Genomic DNA, 21,869 nt, shown 5'->3' with positions numbered 1-21,869 from the left:
GTGCGCTTTAAAAGGTATTCTAATATTTTCAATATTTTTGTATCGAACGAAGAAGTATCTTTTAGTCTTGTCGGGTCGCAAATGCATTATTAGTATGAAAGCTATTTAGCTAAGAATATTTTAAACCTTAAAACTCACCTTGTAGAACTGCGAACATTGACACTGTTGAGTTGATGTTTTTTTTTTTTGTCGATATATACAATGGGGTGGGTGGGTGGTTCGTTGCTCTGCAAATTCTCCTTCAACTTGCACTTTTTCGAGGCCCGTTTCGGCTGACCGCAGCACTTGTCGGGCCATTTTTCATTAACCAAAAAACTGTAAAGTTCAAAACGAAGCAGAAAAGTGCAGCTCTGGCCCCTGGAAGTGGGTCGGTTGCCGGCTGATCCACTTTCCGGAAGCCTTCATAAGCAGACCCGCCGGCCACTGGCGGCTTCAGTTGCCGTTTGCCGAGCGGATCGCGCGGAAGTCTCCAAATCGTCGTCGCCGTGGATACAGTGTTCGTGGATCGGGGATATCAAATTCGGTTTTTGTGATTGCTTTTTGTTTGAGTGAATTGCTGTAACCCGAGGCTCCTTGTTGGACAGCCAATTTAACAAAGTGAGAAACATAAAATTGGGCATTGAGAAAAAAAGAGTGAAAATACGCTTGTGGAATATGGAATAAATCCCAATTTAAAAATGCTTAAAAAGTAAATATTAAAAAAAAGAGAATAAAATTGTGAAAAATGAATTACAATATGGATGGTATGTGTGTTGCAACGGAAAATTTATTATTAAAAAATATGGTTATATAATTTAAAAAATACGAATTTTTAATCATAAAATGAATTCCTAAAATCTATAATTTCTATAAAAAAAGATCATACATTTATTATAAAATTATAAAATGCAATTAAACTATTTATTTTTACACAAAAAGTCTTTTAGATTTGTTTTAGAAAAGTCCTTTAGAAATATTTCCTTATATTGTCCAATATCCCTTCTTAAGGTTCATAACAAAATTCTCATAATCAAATTTCATTACATTTTTGTAAATTTCCAATTAGTACGAAACTTAATCAGCATTTTTATAAAATTTATTGCGAAATGGCTGATTGGCCAAGAAAGTGCTGACCGCAATTAGGTTTCAAAAAAGAGTAAAGAATGTTTCACTTTGTATGCCTAAAATAAAAGTATGTGAAATATATTTAAGAGAAAAGAGTAGAAAAGAAAAAAATAGGTAAACAATTAAGCAATCGATGGGTTGACTTTATTTTTAAGTGACTAAATTGGTCTGAAATTCCGTAGAACTTGAGGCAACTAGGTTGCTGAGACACCCTCGACGTTGCTGGGGCAGTGCCTATAGCAGGAGGATTGTGGCCATCTCGGGGATCGTTATCCTCACACTGCTCTTCACAATGATCTACCATGGTCTTGTTGTGGAGAGGATGGGTAAGTCGATGATGGGTGCATCTTCTAGGAATGAGACTGAAATGTTGTATCAAACTTCCCTAGACCGAGTTCAGCAGATTGCCGCCTTGAATGCTGAGCACAGATTGCTTGCCAACCAACCCTTCGATGAGGATCAGGTACCCTTGATAGTCAGCCCCCAAACGTTGCACTTTAAGCTACTGGACGAGGACACGGACAAGGAGACTGATGATAGTCAGCACAGGAAGAAGCGAATCAAAAACATGTTGCTTAAGTTCCGGCTGCACAAAAAGCACAAGACGCGCCGCGAGCTACCCAGGAAGGATCTACTGGATCCTGTCCAGATCGAGGCTAAGCTGCTTGATCCTGTTCAGGTGGAGGCCAATCTGCACAACCTCTACAACAAGCTGAGGAGCAAAAGAGCCAGAGAGGCTCTCAGCCGGCTTGAGAACGAGTTTGTCCGGTGCAAGAAGGAAACTCCCCAGGACTGCATGTCGGCCTTCTTGAAAATGTACAAAATGGCCAGAGAAGTGGCTGAAAAAATGGAGAAAATGAAGGCTATAATGCGGGAACAAGCGCCTTTGCTCGAGTCTGAGAGCATGGAGTCCGAGGAGCACAAGAATAAGGAGCTGACCTCCGACGATTTGGTGGTGCAAGAAACCACTATTTACGCCCCAGTGGCATCTGGTAATGCCACCGAGAAACCCCAGCGAACGAAGATTAAGCCAGCCAGGATAAGTTGGATCATTGATGGGCACGACCATGATGATGAGGTGTATACGGACGATACGCCCAAGACAGTTGCCACCACCAAGGAGCCAGAAACAACCCCGTCACCACAGACCACACCACAGACTACTGATACCACAAGCGAGCAATTGAAAGTGGAGGGCACAACAACTGAGAAGATCAGTTGGATTCTGGATCAGTTCGACAAACCCAAAGAGATTTTGCGCACTACCGAAGGACCTGGCATCAGGAAAACGACTCCAACGCCAGAAATGGAAAAAACAACTGAAGCAACTATGGGACTCAATGTAACCACAGATGGTCCGTCGGAAGTTGGAACCACACCGGGGCAGCGAAAGCCCCAATTCGATTGGATTATAGATGGTGATGAAGATGTGGACCCACTCGGCAATACCACCAGCCCCACCACCACTGTAGTCATTAGCACTACCGAACCCACTGAAGCTCTAAAATCCACGGTTCCAGCCACCAAGCAAGATACCACCACATTAGTCGGAACCACGGAAGCCACAGCTACCACATCCGGTCAGCGGAAGCTGCAGTTCGATTGGATAATAGATGGCGAGGAGGTGGATGAGCCACTGGCTAATTCCACCACTACAACAGCTTTGGTTCCCACAACAATTAGCACCACAGAATCTAATGAAGGCCTGCCCAACACAACTATACCTTCTGCCGTCCAGAAGCCTGTGAAGATTAGCTGGATAATTGACGGAAATGAAGGTAGCGGGGAACCGAGCACGACCTCCACCACACAGCCCAAGCTGACCACCAGGCAGGTGCATAGCGACTCGATGGATGGCCCCCGATTTGAGCATCCTCTGGACAATCCGAGCAGCATCGAGAACATGCTGGAGAGCTTCGAGCGGCATGAGCAAGACAAACCCGTGCTGAAAGAACTAAGCGCCAACGAATCCTCGCAGGAATCGGCTACGGATGTGTATGAGAGACAGGTCTGGTTGAAGAAGTTCCAGCAGCAGGCTAGGCCGAACCAGAACGAGCTGATAGACACTTTCGGTACTGGCTTAGACACGAAAATGTTGGAAAACATGAGGCCCAAGATGAATCCGTTGAAAGGCCAGCCATGGAATGGTAAGAAATTCCCTCTTTAAAATAGCGTTTAAACCCCTAAAATTACCTATTTCCCCTTTAGCTGCCGATGCTCAGATCCTAAGCCTGTGCGAAAGGGTGGCCCAGAAAATGAGAAACAGAGGATCCGCCTTGACTGAGGGCGAAGCCAAGGAGAAAGGCGAAACATTCACTGCCTCGCCAAGTGTGCAGTTTACTAGTCGAGCTCCAGGTGGCTTTCCAGTGTCCGGAGAGACGATGAAGGCTTCTGCTCAGTTTATGTTCAATCCGAATTTCGGAATGCCCAGCATTCCAGTCTGTTTCTACATGACGCCGGCCAACTTCCGGATGCCTATGTGGTCTGGCTCTCCCGCTTTTATGGGAATGCAGGGCGCCCACTTTGGAGGATCCTCGAACGCCGGCGGCGGTATTTTCTTTGTTCCCCAGCAGTTTGGACCCAGTGGAAACTTTTTCGGGGGCAGCGGTGGTTCCGGATCCGGTGGCCAGGGAGCCAATATATTCTCCAAGAATGCCTCACCGCAAAAGCTTTCTAATGGGCAACAGCAGCAGGTGTACTGCAGTTACCTGCAGAACCAGGCGGGACAGGGATCCGCGCAATCCTCTGTTTCGAATCCCCAACAACCGTCGAACGGCCAGACGACCTTCTCGAATGCCAACTTCAAGATGCGGCATGCCAATCAGTCTTCTGTCAATCACAACCAGGGGCAGATCATCTACGCCAGTTACGCAGGCTTGCCAGAGTCAACCGTGCAGCACCACTCCAAATGTCCGGAACCGGATCAGCTGTCCTGCTTCGGCCAGCAGCAGGAGTGCATTTCAGCCAACAGATGGTGCGACAATGTGGTGGACTGTTCGGATGGAAGCGATGAGTCCGCCTGTACTTGTGCGGATCGCCTGGATGAGGAGCGCCTCTGCGATGGCTATGCGGATTGCCCGATGGGCGAGGATGAGCTGGGTTGCTTTGGCTGCGAGCCTCTGGCCCACTCCTGCTACGAAAACCCGGCGGAGTTTGCCAAACACAATCAGTCTACCCTCTCCATGTGCTACAATCGCTTGGAACGGTGCGACGGCTTCATGAACTGCCTCAACGGGCGCGATGAGCTTGAGTGCAGCATGCTGGTCACCGATGTGGCAGATCATATGGTAAGAACCATTAAATCTTTACCTCCACGATGATAACGAATATTTCTTTCTTTAGTCCCATGCTGCCTCTGCCTCTGAGGGATTTTTGTACCATAACTATCGTGGCGATTGGCATCCTGTGTGCAACAATGGACAGAAGTGGGCAGCCGACGCCTGTGAGTTGGAAGACGGAAATGTTGGCGTGGATCTTGGCTTCAAGACCCTGACCCTACCTGGACCATTTATTGAGCCCTCTCTGCAGGCTGGAGTTCAATTTGCCCAAGCTTGCCATGGGCGCAATAGTCATGACTCCCTCGAAAACCACGTGGCGTACGTCAAGTGTCCTCCAATGCAGTGCGGAGTTCCCAAGAATGCTACGAAAGCAGTGCACTCCAAGAGAGTCAAGAGAACTGTGTCGGACTCGAGCGAAAATGTTGGCAATGGTCGAATTGTGGGTGGCCGCTACACGAGTGACCTCCAGTGGCCTTTCGTGGTGGCCATTTACCGCGACGGAAAGTTCCACTGCGGAGGAACCATCTACACCGAACGTTGGGTAAGTTGAAGGTTAAAAAATTAAATTTTTGCTCACTATTCTCTGTCATTTCAGATCATCAGCGCTGCCCACTGTGTCATCAACTTTGGAAAGTATTACTACGAGGTGCGAGCTGGTCTGTTGCGCCGCACCAGCTACTCCCCGGCTACACAAATCCAGCCCGTTTCCCACGTCGTGGTCCACCAGGCATACGAGCGCAGGAGTATGCGCAATGATCTCTCCCTACTACGCCTGGCCAATCCCCTTAACTTCAATCGTTGGGTGAAGCCCATCTGCCTGCCAGACCTGGGACGCACGACCATCGGAGATGATTGGATCTGGGGACCTGTGGAGGACACCATGTGCACAGTAGTTGGTTGGGGAGCTATTAGGGAAAAGGGTCCCAGCAGTAAGTACTTTACTTAGCTTGAAGAAAAAAATAAAATATTCATCAATTTTTTAGGTGACCCTCTTCGGCAGGTGATTGTGCCTATTCGAAAACGGTGCTCAGATCCTGAGGATCAAGCCTCAGAAAACATTTGTGCCGGCGATCCAAACGGAGGTCGCGATGCATGTCAAGGAGACTCAGGCGGTCCGCTTTTCTGCCGCAGCGTCTCTCGGCCGGAAGAACTGTACCTCGCCGGGGTAGTGAGCCACGGCAATGGCTGTGCAAGGCCACAGGAGTTTGGCGTATACACCCGGGTCACTCTTTACCTCGACTGGCTGGAGATGGCAGTGAATCCTCGACATCTGCCTGCCCGGAAGCCACTGCAACTCTGTCCAGGATTCATTTGCGTATGGGGCGGCAAGAGATGCATAGCCAAGCGCCAGAGATGCGATCGTAATGTGGACTGTCTTGGCGGTGAAGATGAGGTTGGATGCGCTTACAACTTCATTCCGGATATGGTTGGAGCCGGGCGAAACATAAGCACCACGACAGAAAGCGACTACCATCCAGTGGAGGCTAAAAATCGGGAGCTGATTCCCATTGAAGATTTAGAATTGGAGGCAGAGCAAGATGAGGAGGAAAACACGGAAACAACTACTTCAGATGATGAAACTGAAACCACGGAAGGACAACTGGAAGATATCTCCACAAGCACTTTGGGGAATCCAACTACAACTGAAGATGACATAGATCCCAGCTCAAGGGTTGACTCAACCACTACAGATTCCGGGAATGTCACACCATCAACCGTTCCAGCAACCACATTTGCACCTACCAGTACTCTGCCCACCACATTGGAATTGACCACAAACACGGCAATGCCAACGTCCACTGAGGATTTCCAGAATATGGCGGACTTAGTCACCCAATTAATGGAAGAGCGAAGCTCTACTACAATGAAGGAGGAGCTAGTGACCACAACTACTGAATCCACAACAGAAGCTGCCTTCCCAGTGACAACAGAGAAAGTTCGGGAAACAACAACTATGGAGTCAACTACAACGATTAGCAGCACCACCACTCCATTAGTCACAACCACTACAGGAGTACCCACCAGTGTTCAGTCTGAAGTAACCACCGTAACCACCTTGGCTCCAACAACCAGTACCATTGCTACCACTATTTCTTCAACTACTACTCCTAAGGCTACTACCACTATGAAGCCTTTAAGGACAACCACAGAAGAGAGCAGCGTCCATTCCCATGAAGATGAGGTGCAGATTCCCAATAAGTTTGTGTGTAAAATGTAAGTTTCTGAAAGGCATTTTATATATTTCCGTTTCATACATTTTTATCCCGAAAGCATGCCTCAAATCATTGATATTCAAATGCACTGTGATCGGAAAGTCGACTGCGAAGATGGAACCGATGAATTGGACTGCTCCTGTAAGGACTATTTGAAGGGCAGTCTAGCAGCCCTAATATGTGATGGCAAAGACGACTGTGAGGATCTCTCTGATGAGCAGGATTGCGGTAGGGAATAAATATATATATTAAAAATAAAATCTAATTAATTAAAATATTTTAAAGGGGGCTGTCATGCTAACGAATTCCGTTGTCCTTTGTCGAAGACTTGCTTGCCCCTAACCAAACGCTGTGACAATGAAGTGGACTGTAAGTTCAAGGAGGATGAGAAAGATTGCTGTAAGTCTGTTTTCACAAACCCGTACACACTCTTATTACATTTATATTCGTTTTTAGTTGCCCTAACCAATGGACATGATGTGCATTTCCATGTTCACCAACAGCCCAAGTTCAGCAGTGTCGGAATCTTTTCGAGAAACGCTCATGGAGTGTGGCGGGTTGTTTGCGCCCATGAAACAGGCTATCATGAGCACCAAGCCAACACGGCGGACGCAGTGTGTGCCCTCCTGGGATTCAAGGGAGCTCACTACTTCAACAGCACAGAGTTTGTGAGCCAACAGGAAATGCATCCCATTACGCCGGAGCTGAAGAGTGGCAGGACCCGTTTGGCTTCTCATATTCATTCAATGGTTGGTGACAACATTCAGCTGACGGAAAATGAAATAATAATGCCAGAGCTGGGACATCCAAGCGCCCCAAGACCGGAAAAAGATCGCCTGCTGCCCACCAAGTGCTTGGGTATCTATGTGGAGTGCAACCCGTATTCCAACAAGACCACTCCCCTGAAAACACTTAGTGCTGGGCAAGCAGTCAAGCCGAAACTGAAGGACGAGGTGCCAGTGCTTCTGCCCACTATCGAAACCCACAACCGACCAAACGTACACTTTAAGCCGCAGCTACCAGCAACGGTCGTGAATAAAAAGGATGAAATACTGGACCGATTGGATAGTCTGATTAAGAGCAAGAAAAACAAAACGCTGCTAGTCAACGAGGAACTGCATGAAGCCATCGAGGAGCTGCACTGGCCCTGGCTAGCCGATGTCTACTCGAACGGGGATCTCTGGTGCATCGGCGTGCTCATAGACAAGCACTGGCTGCTGGTCCACGAGAGCTGCATGTTTGGGATTAGTCTGAGGACGCACTTCGTCAGTGCTCTGCTGGGCGGCGGCAAAACCAAGAGAACGCTTCATCGAAGCAACCAGGAGCAGATTCGAAGGATAGACTGCTTTGAGCCTGTTCCGAAGTCCAATGTGTTGCTGTTGCATTTGGAGAATCCTGTTAAATTTACGCACCACGTTCTTCCGACCTTTTTGCCCGATAGGTAATGAAAACTTATATTTATAATTTATTGTTACATTCCACCTTCCTGCTCAACAGTTCCCATGAAACCGAAGACGCTTCAAGAGACTGCATCAGTGTGCTGCACGACGATTTCACGGGACGCATCAAAACAGTAGCCATCACCAAAATGGCCAACATTTCCGATTGCACGTCCTGTTACAAGCTGCAGGAGAAGCAGCCCCCCGTTAACCTGATGCGCCTGTTGAACGTCAGTGCTGAGGACATGGCCTCCATTTCGGAGGAGGTGGAGCTCATCAACGGGGTGGCTCCCACCGAACTGCCGGCCATAACCAAGTTCACCAGCTGCCACCAGTTTGGCCTGAAGAATGCCAGCGATTTTCATCACAACCCCAGCGATCAGGGAGTGCTGGTCTGTCGCGATTCGCACTCTGGGTGGTTCCCTACGGCCATGTTTAGCTACAACAACTCGGACTGCCAGAGCTTTAAGCAGCCTTTTGCCATTCGGACATTGGAACAAGCGTACAAATCGCTGCAGGATATTATAGGTGAATTGTGAGGGGCTGCAGGTCCCATTGCTAAACGAAATTCAATTTAAATTGATTTCCCTCGCCAGACAAACCTAGTTGCAGAAACCTGCAGTCAGCTCCAGAGTGCTCCACTCACCGCTGCCCGTTGGGGCTTTGCTTGCCCCAAACTGCCATCTGCAACGGCCGATCCGATTGTCACGATGGCAGCGATGAGGAGGAAACCAGATGTCGGCACTTGAAGCAACAATGTGCCCCCGGCGAGATGAAGTGCCGCTCCAGCTTCAAATGCGTGCCCAAAAACAAGTTCTGTGACCACCATCCCGACTGCGAGGACATGACTGACGAGCCCACTATTTGCAGCTGCTTCACCTACCTCCAGTGAGTAAATATTTTAATTTTTTCAAAAACTGACTAACTATATGAGTATTGTGCATGTCAGGGCCACTGATCCTTCGAAGATATGCGATGGTAAACGAAACTGCTGGGACAAGAGCGATGAAAGCTCTGTGCTTTGCAATTGCACGGCAGACCACTTCCAATGCAGCTCGTAAGTATTTTGTCTAACTGATAAATACCTTAGTAACTGGGTTTATTTGTAGCTCCCCTGAAGATTGTATTCCCCGAGACTTCGTGTGCGACAAGGAACCCGACTGCCCCAATGGCGAAGATGAGCGGTACTGCTTTGGCATCGAACACCCTCTGCATCAGCAGAAGAAGGACTTTTGGGCCAATAGCCAGCATACGTATGGCATCGAATTCAAAGTTGGTGAATAACTAGCTAATAAATTGTTTCAATTTTAGGCAACCGGAAACAGCTCCGCAGTATGGACAGGTTATCGAACAGACCTATGGTATCTGGCACACGAAATGCTTCCCCAAGAGCTCGCCGCCGCAAGTGGACGAGGTGCGGGAGATATGCAAGAAATTGGGATACAATCCGTACAGACAGCCCAGCTACCGGCTGATCGACGACGAGGAGAACAAGGCCGTGCACACCTACGAGTTGGCGGATCGACAGGGACGCAGTTTCAGCAACGACTCTCTGGTGGGAAAGTATCGAGACTCCACCAAGGCGTTGATTATCAGCAAGTTCTCACCCCTGCAGCTCAACGAGCGGCTGACGCTCTTTTTGAAATCCAGCCGGCCCATAGCCGAGCTGGTTAGGTGGAATGCCACCGATTCCAGCAGATGCTACAGGTTGGAGATCCGGTGTGCTTGAAGTGTAGTTACTATGATCTTGGTAAGAGCCTCTTCCTAATCTCGTGATGTCCTTTGTGCGTTTTAGTAGCAAATAAATGCGAGATCTGTACACGTTTTGTTGTTAACTTTGTTTTATTCGAATTTCTTTTTATTATTTTTATTATTAATCAGTTTGCGATCGCATATGTTGCATATTTTATTATTTTTACTTGATTTTAAGCTTGGTTTTTGGGTAGTTTTTTTAATATTAGTATAACAAACAAATTTTTTGGTTTTTATAAATGTAAAAAATCGCTTTCCGTTATTTCAAAATTCAAACAATTTAATTAAAGCACTTAATTAAGAGTTGGGTTTCCTTTAAATTCGTTAAAAAGATTTAAGTTTTATGTTTAGATTAGATTTTATATGAAAGAAGGTACTTGAGAATTAGAAGACTTGCGGCCATCGAGGAACGTCAAACATTTTTGAAATTAGGTTGTCTCTCGGGCGCATCGTTGGTAATAAATATAATATACGTATAAATAGTAGGGGCTTCAAAACCTTTAACGTCCGTCTAGGGGAATGTATAAGAGTAACTAGTTAAATGTATTCATAAGTCTTTGGCGCTGATTAGGATTAAGTTTGGGAATACTTCTGGGAGGTAACTATTCATGTATAATTCATTAGATAAACGCAAACTTTAGTTGGGACTTGGGTTAGGCAAATACTTTCAAAGTTTAGTTTGATTAACAATATGATCTCTTTGTACAGTAAATAATTTCACTTTATAATTTGAAATTGAATCACAAATGTCATTAAAGTATTATAAGTACGTAAGTACGCATAGGTAAATGCTTAGTCTAGAGTTAATCATTCCGAATGGCGATTAGAGTAAGTGTGCGATTTATGTGAACCATGTGTGCGGTCGTATTGTGTGCAGCGATGCAGCTGTGTGGATTGTTAGTAGAGATAAATAGTTTCTAGGATTGGGTTCGTAGCACAGGCAAACAGTTCTCAACACAACCTTTGACAATTCTAAATGTAAGTTTCAAGAGTATAGTATATAGGTTGGTAGAGTTCGGAAGAAAAGCGTAGTACGGGTAAAATTTAGGAGCCCATCGTCTGGGCCTTCTATGAGCCAGGAGTGGGCCAATGCCGATTCCTTTTCTAAGCCAATGTTAAGCTTAGTTTCCTCAATAATGTCGGTGACCTTACATATCGTTTACGTTGTCATGAAACACAGCAGTTTATATATATTTACATACCTAACATACCTACTAAATTACGCTTAGGATTTCATTAACTTTACTAACTACGATGTCCCGGTGAAATTGTTTAATTCCGTTGCTAAAATCTTAATGGATTAATTGGTGCGTTTTATTTACAAATTGATTCGTTCTAGATGTTCTCAGTAGGTAGTGGTACGAGTATATTAAAGCTTATGAAGAGTTAGTAGATTTCACTGGATGAGTTCACGGTTGCAGGGATCTCTGAGTCTCTGACAGATTGGACCTCGGACCATCAGAGTCTGAGCATCCGCGTAGTGTTCGTAATGTATACTGGTTACTAGATGATATCTATAGTTTCGCCACTCTGGCGCAATCTAGAAATAATTCCATTTTCCATTCCTATAGCTAAGGGGCCGCCTAAAAGCATTCAAGCAGTTCTCTGGGTCAAAATTTATAACAGTTTCCTATTTTCGGCTAAAAAGTATGTTTTACATTCTACGTTCTTAGTGGCAATGGTAAGTCAAAGTTTCTATTTTGTTTTCGGAAAACTTCTAACACAAAGAAAAAACTCATAAAACTCAAGAGGAAATCATTTTCAATAAATAATTCATGTATTTTTCTAAAACTTTGCACACACAAAAACTGCCTTAGGCTTAAACAAATCTCTCACTTGCAATAAATAATTTAAGATTAAACATAAATTAGTGTTATCAGTTGAAAACTGCAGGCGTCAGATAGAACTTGTGCGTTTTGTGAATCGTCCGACTTGGCTTAGACTAATTAAACATAAAATAGGAAACTAAAACAGTTTAGTTAACATAAAGAGACAAACTAAAGGATTACACAACATGTGATGCGTACATAAAAATCCGTTCGGACGTTGACAGTCAACAGTCCGATCACCTGAACGTCTTTAGCTAAGAGAGGGCGACATTTATTTTTGTTGTTTATCTAATTCACGAAGGAGCTAAAATTAGGATTGAGTTTCGATTATCCTTTTCTCGCAACTGATTGCCACGAAGTCCTTAAGTACACTTCCGCTCCTCGTTTTGGGTTGGTGGCGTGTTCTCCTGAGTGCGCACCAAATGCGATGGCAGTTGCATGTTGAGCGGATCGTTGATCCTTCTTAGATTGTACTCCACCTCCGCCGACTTCCGCTTCAGCTCATTGTAGTGCTCCACATCGAACTGGACCTTCTTGGCGTTCCTGTAGAGCGACAGCGAGTACTCGCGATTCTTCACGTGCTCCATCATGTACTCCTGTTTGTAGAAATCACAATTTATGTAAATTATTTTATACTGAAGGGGAACTTCTTACCTTCTTGGTAACACAATAGTAGGCATACATTGCCATTGTCGTGCCGTACGTAACAAAATAGGTAACCGGCTCCATAATATCCCAAGAGTATTCCCACCAGGTCAGACGCGCCAAGATGCCAAATTGCACGGACATCAAGCCGAGACCCATCCAAGTCATAAAGTTGGTCCGACGAGCAGCTTTTTTGCTAAGTTCCAGTTTTTTCTGCAAAATAGTTTAGATTTAGGTTTAATTTTAAAATGAAATAATTTCAATGAAATAGAACCCACCTCTTCTAGCGGCTCGAGTTCGTAGCGTAAACTCTCCAGTTCCTTGGCCAGCTGATTGCTCTTCTCCAACTGATACTCGCCCACATTGAACGCCTCGTACAGCTGTTTGGGTTCAGAATATAAATCACTACACAATCTATTAAAGCCACTTGTGATAGTCCCACCTGAGCAATAACTTTGCGCACATCCCCGACTTTGTCCATAGACTCTATTGTGATTTTGTCACGTTTCGGGGGATTGACTTCCAATGTACGATTGTTAATTTGTATGCTGCAAGTGAAGATTGCATTACAGACTTTCGGCAAAGTCCAAGACATTAAGTTACTCACCTGAAGGAGTCATCCAGTAGGCTGTCAATAGTGCAGGACGAAGCGATTCGCACTCCATGCTTATTGATGACAGCAGCACGATCAATGCCGCGGTCCTCAGCTCTAAGCATGGCCAGCAAATCGCCTACGTTGTGAGTGATGGGTTTCAAGGCGAACTGGCAGAGTTCGTTGCGACTGGGGAGCCTGACAGTCATGTGGGGCATGCCATTCACATACTCCACAAAGATGTCTTCTAGGACAAGGAAGGAGAGAGAATCATTACGGACTTGGCATTAATATATCTTTTCAAATTAAGAATTTACGACTGTAATAAAGAGCCAGAACTAATTCAATTCGCGCATCTTGGAAATACAAAATCTTGGAGTGGGGTTTCTAGCCGAATGTGTGCCAATCTTGGCTGCAGGCTTGCCTCAGTTTTAATTAACCATAAGCCACTCAAGGTTACTTGCCAGCCCGGCTCAATTCAAATGCAGTTAGGCGTTCGAATTGTTAGCTGAGGCGGAACTCCCTCCCCTCTCACAATAAAAAGGAAAAAACTGCAGCCGGCAGACTAAAGGCTATAAAATAGATGACATACTGCTCACATTGCAGTTCAATTTGACAAACAATTCAATTAGCGGCACCCAAAACGCATTCCAGCCCGAACATAGCGAAGATATTATGATAGTCATCTTTGGACGAAAAGTTTTCACTTTGTCGCATGTGGGATTTATCAAGCCATGAAGTAGCACAAACATATATTTATCTGTATCGCTGCCACTCATGCAAGCAGCCAATGCAACGAATGCAACCACACGCCAGTGCAGCCACCAACACAGAGTAACGCTTCTAATGAAGATTTTCTTCTCAGTTTTTTGTGAGTGCACAGTAACAAATTGGGTAGTCAAAGATATTACTTATTTTAGTGGCACTATTATTTTAAAATAATTTAATTATTAATTCTTGATAGGTGTGCTAACATTTTTGAATTTTGTTCAAAACCCAAAGTATTGAAAACTCTGAAAATGTTTCCAGTTGAAAGCCATATTGTTTTTATTAAACTGGGCCTATGCCAGAGTGTCTTGGCTGGGTCTGTTCAACCCATTAGCAATTGTCGGCGCCAAATGTGGGTAACTAGTGTTGGATCCTATGGTTTATGTTTCTGTTGCTTTTACTTGGCTAACCGTCGAAGCCGACTACGCTGCTCATTGCTCGCTGGCTTCTACGATGATTATTTTCATGGAGTTTGATTTTTTGGGATTTTAAACATTTTATGTTTTCTTTTTCTTTGCTGCTTCGGCTTCTTCTCCTCTCCGTAGGCTTCTGCGTTTATTGATAGTTTGAGATTTTAGTTGGGACTTTAATTTTCAGTTAACTTTCAGATTTTCGCGCTGGCAGACGTGTGTGCCTCTCGTCGTCTGAGTCGATCGATTCTGTGTACGTGGCAACGATAATTGCTATCAATACCCCCTATAATCTCACCTCGATCGCAATCAAGGAATATTCGTGAAAAATACATCCAGTGATGCGGTGAAAATGTATAGCAAAAAATTGGATTTATTGGACTGTTTTTGTGTGGACAGCAATGGCTGACAAAAACATACTCTTTGTGATGCATAGTACACTGGCTGCCCCACAGCAAAGACAGATACCATCGACAAAAAAGTTTAATTTACAAACTATGACATCCACAGAAAGTACAAAGTTTGCGGAGCTGTCAGTGATTTTGTTGCAGGGCTTTCGGTGAACTAAAAAACAGCAAACCTGTGTGCTACACTAACGTTCTCGTATTATACCATAGAGCCACAAGTTGTGAGCACAACATGAATAACCGCAGACAGCAAACGTGCCAACATTGATAATGCCATGTCAGATGCTCGCCCCGGGCCTCCTCGCCTCGATAGGCCGCAACTTTGCTTCATCAAAACTTAATAGCCGGTTTCCGCATCCCTGCCAAAACAGGGCTAACAAGTGTCAAGCTTACTCGCACAAATACCGGGGCAACGCGGTGGTTCACCTCGCCCGCAAACCCTCCTGTTTTTTCCCTGCACGGGTGTACGAGTGGGAACACGTGGTTGGGAAACAAAATGAGGGCAGAGTGGAGACCCAAACGTGGCGACCACATCCGTCGCAGGAAATGCAAGCGCCAATCAGCCCGCAAATTTATAACAGCCAACTTCTGCTCCTTATGGCTGGCTCCCTTACGTTTGCGTGAGAATGGATGATATTAGGGGAAAAGTAATGCATGTTTCAAGAAATCATTATTCATCTGTTGGGGTTTTATTTTAAACAACAGGATATTTGGTATATATTTGCCTTTATAAGCGGAAAAGATTCTTATCTGAAAAGTTTCAATTTAAATATAAAGTTACTGTGCTTTAAAATCTTTATTCGTAAATCATTCAACACAATCAGCTAATGGTCTTGAATGCCAAGTCAAGCTTTAAAATCTGTGCCATAATCTGCATGACCTGCACTAAGTATTCAGATTTAATCCACCATTTATACCAGGTTATCGTGGGGCGGGTCGAAAAAATCTTGGAAATGTTTTGAGGCTAGGCTAGGCTGGCTCGCCACCTTGTCGCTTAAATTATATATTTTTCTAGCTCACCAAGCAATCACGAGAAATGTCCTGACATCTGTGATGCAGACCTTCTGGCTGCCGTGATTTGCATGTGTGAGAGCAAAAACTTGTCGCCCAGGAGTGTGTGCGTGTGTTCTTATGAATGGGCTTTGCATGATTACATGGCGGCGGTCTTCGCCCCTCCCCTCCTGGCCGCAGCCGCCGCCAGCCGCCAAGCAGCAGCAACGCCAGCAAAAATTGTCCTTTGTGCATTATTAAAAATTCCGGCAACCGGCAACCAGCCTCCCGTTTGCATATTTTTTGTGATTTCATTTTCTGGTACATTTTTCAACAAGATTCCGCGTGTGCTTGGCCTGTGCATTTAAATCAAATTATAAAGCGGCGCCACGCCGAGCCGGCATTTAATAAACTAAACGGCATGCATAAAATATAAAGCATTCACCAAAAACATACGTTTAAACTGAACGATAAAGAAAACAAACGAGAGAAAGGAATAAGGCCAGGAAGGAAGCGCAGGACATCGGGCGATTAGCGTGGGTAAGTCTGGGGGCGTTTATTAGAGCTGGATGGCAATGACAGGGCGAGGACTACAAGGTTTTCCGTGCTCAGTGCTCCGTGCTCCTTGCTCCGTGCTCCTTGCTCTGTGCTCCATGTCCTTTTTCCTAGCTTCAATTTTTTACCTACCATTATGCCGGACTGTGTCTTTGGGGGCAGAAGTCGTGTAGGAATTATTTACGGGCTCCTTCGCCGACGACAAATTGGATTCTGTTTTGGTTGTCGTCGTTGTTGTAGCTGCTGCCACTGCACCGTTCTGGGCCACGTTCGTAAGCCGTTCGACTAACGTCTGTTTGCGGCCCGTAGCACTCAGTCCGAGGGCCCTTAGCCGCGTCCTCAGCTCGGTCAGCGTGAGTCGCGTGATATCTGGGATGGTAATGATAGTGGGCGAGTGGGCGATGGGGCAGAGGCGCATTAGGGGCGTGCCGAAAAACGAAAATGATGAAATAAAAAAAGAGATACGAAAAAGAAATTAAACAGAAATTTCCATCAAAGCCAGGGGCTTGGCCCGTGTAGGTGAAAAAGTGTGAAGTTCCTCGGCACTCGGCAGTCGGCCGGCACTGGCCCTTTTTCCTTTATCATGAATCAAAAAGCAAGCAAGGCCCAGGAGAAGTGGGTGGAATCCAGGAAGCCAAGGAGCTGCTCTCCACAAAAAGCGCAGTAAAAATGATGGCACGTGCAGTTAACGCCGCAAAAAATGCACATAAAAAGGCAAGTCGAAAATGTGTTTAACAAAATAAAAAATACATCAGGCAGAACACAGACGCTGGGCACAGAATGGTGAAAAAATGTTGATGGAGAGGCCCGGGCACGCTCGAAGACAAAGCTGCAAAAACAAAGAGGAGCCTCCGGTTTGTCACAACGCTTGCGTTTTTTTTTATCAGACCAGGAAGGACACGCACACTAAATGGGGAAAATGAGGAGGTGGGATGGGCGGTGGCCGTAGGCCATCAAACGGAATGCAGGAACATTAAATTTAATGCTATTGTCATCGTCAAAATTAACACAATGAATGGCAAGGAGAGGCTTCGGCTTGATTGCCCCAACAAGGACGAGTATGATAAGTTGGGATTCAGTGTGCAGAGCTCTAAAGAGGAATTTTAAATATTTTAAACAGAATCACATGCAGATAGACCAGGCTTTAAATAATAAATAAGATTGTCAAAAACAAATACATGTTTCCCCAGTCTTATTCAATTGACTTCCATTTTAAAATCAAATCGTTCCCAAGTCTTGGCAAGTCCTGGCAATGGCTCTCTCTTAAATATGAATAAATCGTTACTTAGCATAAATATTTACTAACCACCAGCAAATAATCCTATTCCGTTTCATCTCCCTGCTCCCTGGCATCCCTTTCGGCTGATTAATGTGGCCACAGTGGAAATGCGCGCCAGCTAAGCGGATAAAAGCCTCTCAAACCCCGAGAACACATTATTTAAATTAAGCAAGAAAGAATTTTCCGAAGCACTCAGCTCGACACAAAAACAAGGGAAAAGCAAACATGAAATGAATTGCAGAAACTTTGAAAGGGGGAATATGCGTAAGCTGAGGGCAAACAGACCCATAAACCCGCACATTTGGCCATCCGTAAGGCATCGATGCTCCTTTAAGCTCATAAAATATTTATGAAATTGCAGGACAGGACAAAATCTTGTAAAATATCTTGTTTTATGCGAGTCTTTATTTCGCAGGCGGCTTGTTATTTATTTGCCATTCGGGGCGTAAAATCTCTGATTTTCTCAGCCGTATTATTTGGCACAGAATCGATTTGTGCTTCACACTGGAGATTATTGTTAAGTTGTGTCACTGCTGTGCGCAGTGATTTCTTCGGAAAATTTTAGAACAATTAAGTTTGAAGCACGTCTCGCAGATACAGAAACACTTTTCAGCTTAAGCCCGGCAGGTATCCACTTAATTAATGGAAGAAGGCCGTGGAAAGCGGAGAGTTTGGCGGAAAATTCAACAAGCTCGAGAGGGTGAAACGACTGTGTATTTTTCGCGCATATAGAAGGAAAACCGCAACCTCAACCGCTTTGCGGCTATTGTGTTTTTGCATTGTGCTTAGGCTTTTTAATATTTTAGGCGAGTTTGTGTTGTATTTTATGCCCGCGTGTTCGGCTCACCTTGATCTCATTCCAGGGTCTGTGTGCCTTGAGCCAAAGGCAACTGCGGAGTTTGCACAATAATCCCAAAACTGCGGGCAAAGACAAACAACGGCCGCAAAAGTGCAGAGATGCAGGCGAAACTTCAATGCAACTTGGTCGAGTGTCTGGCGCACACAAGTAGGCAATGCTTTTTTCCTTCGCTACTTTTTTTTTGTGATTCGGGCAAAGGACATTTCACAGGACTGAGGAGGCGAAGGCGCGGCATATAGGAAATATTTATGACCAAGAGCACTTCGCAGCAAACGGCGTACGAGGAGGGTCGTACAAGGAATCTTTTTTTAGGCTTCGCATTAAAATTTGAAATGATCTATAAAGGCAGCGTGGCGAGGTCACAGAATATGGAATGCCTTGCATTTGGGTAATGCATTTGTCGTGTCTACGATATTATTTAATATTTAACTAGTAAAATTTCAATCAACTGGGCTTAGTTTGCTTTTACGATGACGGCTTAAAGCCCTTTTGTCTATACTCGTTTAAAGAGCAGGGAAACCCCTTTAAAATGATTTATTTTAGTGAAGTTGAGTATTGAAGTCCTGTCCCAATAAATCAATACTCCTTGCACTTCATAAATAAGGCTTTAAACAAACAATGAACTGCTGAAATTCTCTTTGATGGGTTCCCTTCAGCATAAGCCTCACCTTGGACCCCAAAGCGGAAATTGTATCTTCCCCACAGCACTGATTGCCTCCGTAAGCAACTACTGTGTGGCATGTAATTCCTGGCCCCGTTGGGGAAACAAGACAAGAACCTCGAACGCCTCAGTGAACTCTTTAAGCTCTTCACATGGCGACAACGAGGACGATGAGGCCGTCGAGGGGCGGCGGCACTTTGAGAGGTCTGCTATGGTATGGAGCATAAGAAATGGGGCATGGACCCTCAACCTAAAGGGCTCCTCTGGCCATCCGCCCACTTGACTGCTCATTAAACAGATAACGCCTCCACCATATGCTCCTTGGCGTCGTGTGTGTAAATTTTTCGACGCCACGAGCCAATTTAATTAATTGCACAAACTTTACGCAAACTAAATGTCAAGACACATACATTATCTGTCACTTGCAGCAAGCACCCGGCAGCAAAACACTGAGTAGCCCTATTGGATTGTAAACCTCCGGGTCCGGCACATTTTGCACGTCAAAATAGGCTCCGGACAGAGTCACAGCCTCTGCTATGGCGGCACGATGGGCAACGGATACTTTCGAACGTCACAAACGTCGTCGTCGTCACGTCAGCGGGACAAGCGGTAAGTTATGATATTTTCTACTAAAAGTGCACTTTCAAAAATGTATGAAGAGACGGATTACACTTTTTATATGGCTAGCAGCTAGCGAGAGAAAGAAATCGCTCTTTAAAACAGTTTGCAGGCTCCCTTTATTCAATTTAAAGTTCATAAATTCTGATCAGACCCGGGGCTAGGCAGTCCCTTGTTTATTTTCTTAGTGTACCCAGAATTGTGGGTCAAGTCTCCCGGGCTAGGAAAAGCCAATAAAATATCCTTTTGAGCTGGACATATGTGGGAGGAATGGCAAGGGATGCCGGACAAGCCATAAAAGTTGCTCCAGCTCCCTGGCTCCCTGCATCTGTTTCTCTAATCAGCCTTCACTGGACATCGATATTTATGTCATGCGGTTTGGTGGTTGGGTGGTTGGATGGTTGGGACCCAACACATTTTCTCAGGGTGACAAATGGTTGCCCCAGACGGAGGGGTTAAGAAGCCAGTCATTTAACTTTGACTTGACTGGCTGTGACTTGACTCGGAAATTTACTCATAAAGTCTCCTGCTTAATGAACTGAGGAGGGATTCGCTTTGAAACCATAAAAGGTACATTGAAATTCAAATTTTTTTGGGCAACTCCTTTAAAAGTCAAAAATTCTGACAAACAACCGCCATTGTTTCCAAAAAACGATAACAAATGCAGCTCCTCTTGTTCTCCAAGGTAGGGAAGCAAAAAGTACCCTCAAAAGTTTGAAGAGCTAACCCAGGACCAAACAGCAAAATCATGATGAAACTTTTCGGCTGACAAGAGGTGGAAAATTAATTCGCTGGGATTTTTTCCGGGCAACATAATTAGGGACGGCAACCTTGCTGGCCCTTTTTCAACGAGTTTTAAATCGAATTGATTTGCAAAGTTAATTGGCGGCGCGGAAAAAGATAGGCGTAGGTGGCGGAAGGACGGCCATCAGAAATGGAACACTTTACCAATTAATTAAATGAACGCCAAGCCAAATTGAGGCCGCAACTGGACATGGCGGAGGAATGGCAATTAAAATTGCTAGCGGCGACGGGCGGGCAACATGAGATGGGTAAATTCTGGAATAGATGGCAGAGGCGGAGTCCTCCGGTCCACACCATGCACTTATTCCGTGTGAGGGCGGTGGGTGGTGGGCTTTAGCTTAGAGGCGTGGCACCATCTGGCCACCGACAGCTGTTCGGCGCCACTCAAATTCCAATCTGCTGCCATCGAAGAGGGAACTGCATAATCCCGAAAACGAATCCTGACGAGGGTAGCCCAGCCCGTCAGCCAATAAAGGGGGATTTTCCATTTCAAATGTGCGGACATGTGAAATTATTTTCTTGTTAATAATTTTTAGAAAACTATTTTCGATAAGTCTGAACAAAGATTCTTTGTTAATTAAAGTACATATACTTCGAGCTGAAGATAACTTTCATAAAACTTTTAATTCTTTCAGCGTGACAACTTCGAGATTTCTTTTAAAAGTTATGCGACTTTGAAACTTGGTTAAAAGTGTGATACTTTTAATTGAACTTGAAGTTTTCAGGGAAAGTGTTGCCTAATTGAAATCATAATATTCGATTTCCATCATCCGTGTGCTTTATTTTCCCCAATCATAATTTTGAAACCCCTTTTTCTGACCTGACCTATGGCTTTAAAGCGCACTCCGTTGAGTGAGGAAATTTGTTCGTTTCTGGCAGCTACCGAAAAACACTGCATCAGCCGACCATAAGTTATCCCCCTTGGCCTGGTCCAAAAATTGAATTGTTCCCGGCTCGCAGCAGAAAGTCGTGCTTTGTTCTCCCTTATTTTCCTCCAATAGTTTGGCGCTCTTGTTCCAAACGCACATAGACCATGGCAGTGGCATTTTTTCCGGGGCACCGACAGTCGCAGTCGCTTCATTTGCATATAGAATGGGTGTTCCGAGAGGCGATAATGTATCGACAGGCTTTGGCCAACTGGAGGATGAAGGATGAATAGCTGGGAAGAAGGGGATGGGCGCGGAAGTGTATACATAAAGATGTTAAAGATACATTGGCGATACGATGACAATTTTTTGGCCACTGGCTGGCTGGTGTAAACACATCGATTTATGCATACATATACGTAAGGACAGATGGGCACAGGGGGCCTGGCACAGGTTTAACTGTCACCAGGCCGTCGAACATTGCCAACATTTAGTCACGTTTCGGCGGGGCTCTGAATTTTTATTGAAATGGCTATATAAGGGAATGTCTTTGTAAAGCAGCAGTGAGAGAAAATTACACGAAGTTGCGAGTTATTTAAGTTAAAAAATGTTTAAAGAACTAAGAAGTGTAACTTTCTCTTGTCCCAAAATCTAATTATATTAATTCTATAGCTCTTTTCATAAAACATTTCTCTCAGTGTCTCAGCGGGAGACGGATGTCTGGATGTGTTGTGCAAATGTGCAGGTGTCGGATGTATTTATGTGACGGTGTCAGCACTACGTGTTGGGCATACTTCTCT

General features: G+C 44.9%; 2 protein-coding genes across 15 annotated transcripts in view; one reads left to right on the top strand and one right to left on the bottom strand.

The window, feature by feature from the left end:
• Window positions 1–455: 455 nt before the first annotated feature.
• Window positions 456–9,853, top strand: LOC6493763 (serine protease nudel). Its single transcript, XM_001958354.4, has 15 exons — window positions 456–743; window positions 1,287–1,430; window positions 1,494–3,251; window positions 3,313–4,391; window positions 4,447–4,923; window positions 4,978–5,311; window positions 5,366–6,596; window positions 6,654–6,823; window positions 6,881–6,994; window positions 7,052–8,036; window positions 8,093–8,562; window positions 8,631–8,922; window positions 8,984–9,091; window positions 9,144–9,287; window positions 9,346–9,853. The coding sequence occupies exons 1-15, from the start codon at window positions 725–727 to the stop codon at window positions 9,761–9,763; spliced, it is 7,743 nt and encodes a 2,580-aa protein (XP_001958390.1). The 5' UTR covers window positions 456–724; the 3' UTR covers window positions 9,764–9,853.
• Window positions 9,854–11,541: 1,688 nt separating this feature from the next.
• The window catches only part of LOC6506183 (calcium uniporter protein, mitochondrial), a 41,228-nt gene continuing 30,900 nt past the window's right edge, over window positions 11,542–21,869 (bottom strand). For 4 of the 14 annotated variants that reach the window (XM_044714893.1, XM_032454816.2, XM_044714894.1 and 1 more), the window contains 6 exons: window positions 16,115–16,351; window positions 12,868–13,099; window positions 12,703–12,808; window positions 12,539–12,640; window positions 12,270–12,473; window positions 11,542–12,211 (listed from right to left, as the gene is read on the bottom strand). In XM_044714893.1, the coding sequence (XP_044570828.1) occupies window positions 11,978–12,211; window positions 12,270–12,473; window positions 12,539–12,640; window positions 12,703–12,808; window positions 12,868–13,099; window positions 16,115–16,351 (1,115 nt within the window). In that variant the 3' untranslated portion in view covers window positions 11,542–11,977. Of the gene's footprint in view, window positions 12,212–12,269; window positions 12,474–12,538; window positions 12,641–12,702; window positions 12,809–12,867; window positions 13,100–16,114; window positions 16,352–20,954; window positions 21,363–21,869 lie in introns of those variants that run through there. The other 10 variants (XM_014909162.3, XM_032454818.2, XM_014909165.3 and 7 more) reach the window with 6 other exon arrangements.

The sequence above is a fragment of the Drosophila ananassae genome, chromosome 2R (assembly GCF_017639315.1).
Source record: "Drosophila ananassae strain 14024-0371.13 chromosome 2R, ASM1763931v2, whole genome shotgun sequence".
Lineage (NCBI taxonomy): Eukaryota > Metazoa > Arthropoda > Insecta > Diptera > Drosophilidae > Drosophila > Drosophila ananassae.
Note: the sequence above shows the minus strand (reverse complement) of the source record. Positions and strands in the feature narration are given on the sequence as shown.

What these genes read in the sequence shown, in the direction of transcription:
- LOC6493763 (XM_001958354.4), top strand. An exon ending in GAAAGGCCAGCCATGGAATG is followed by an intron (nt 3,252 to 3,312) that starts GTAAGAAATTCC and finishes TTTCCCCTTTAG; the next exon opens with CTGCCGATGCTCAGATCCTA. An exon ending in GGAGGATGAGAAAGATTGCT is followed by an intron (nt 6,995 to 7,051) that starts GTAAGTCTGTTT and finishes ATTCGTTTTTAG; the next exon opens with TTGCCCTAACCAATGGACAT.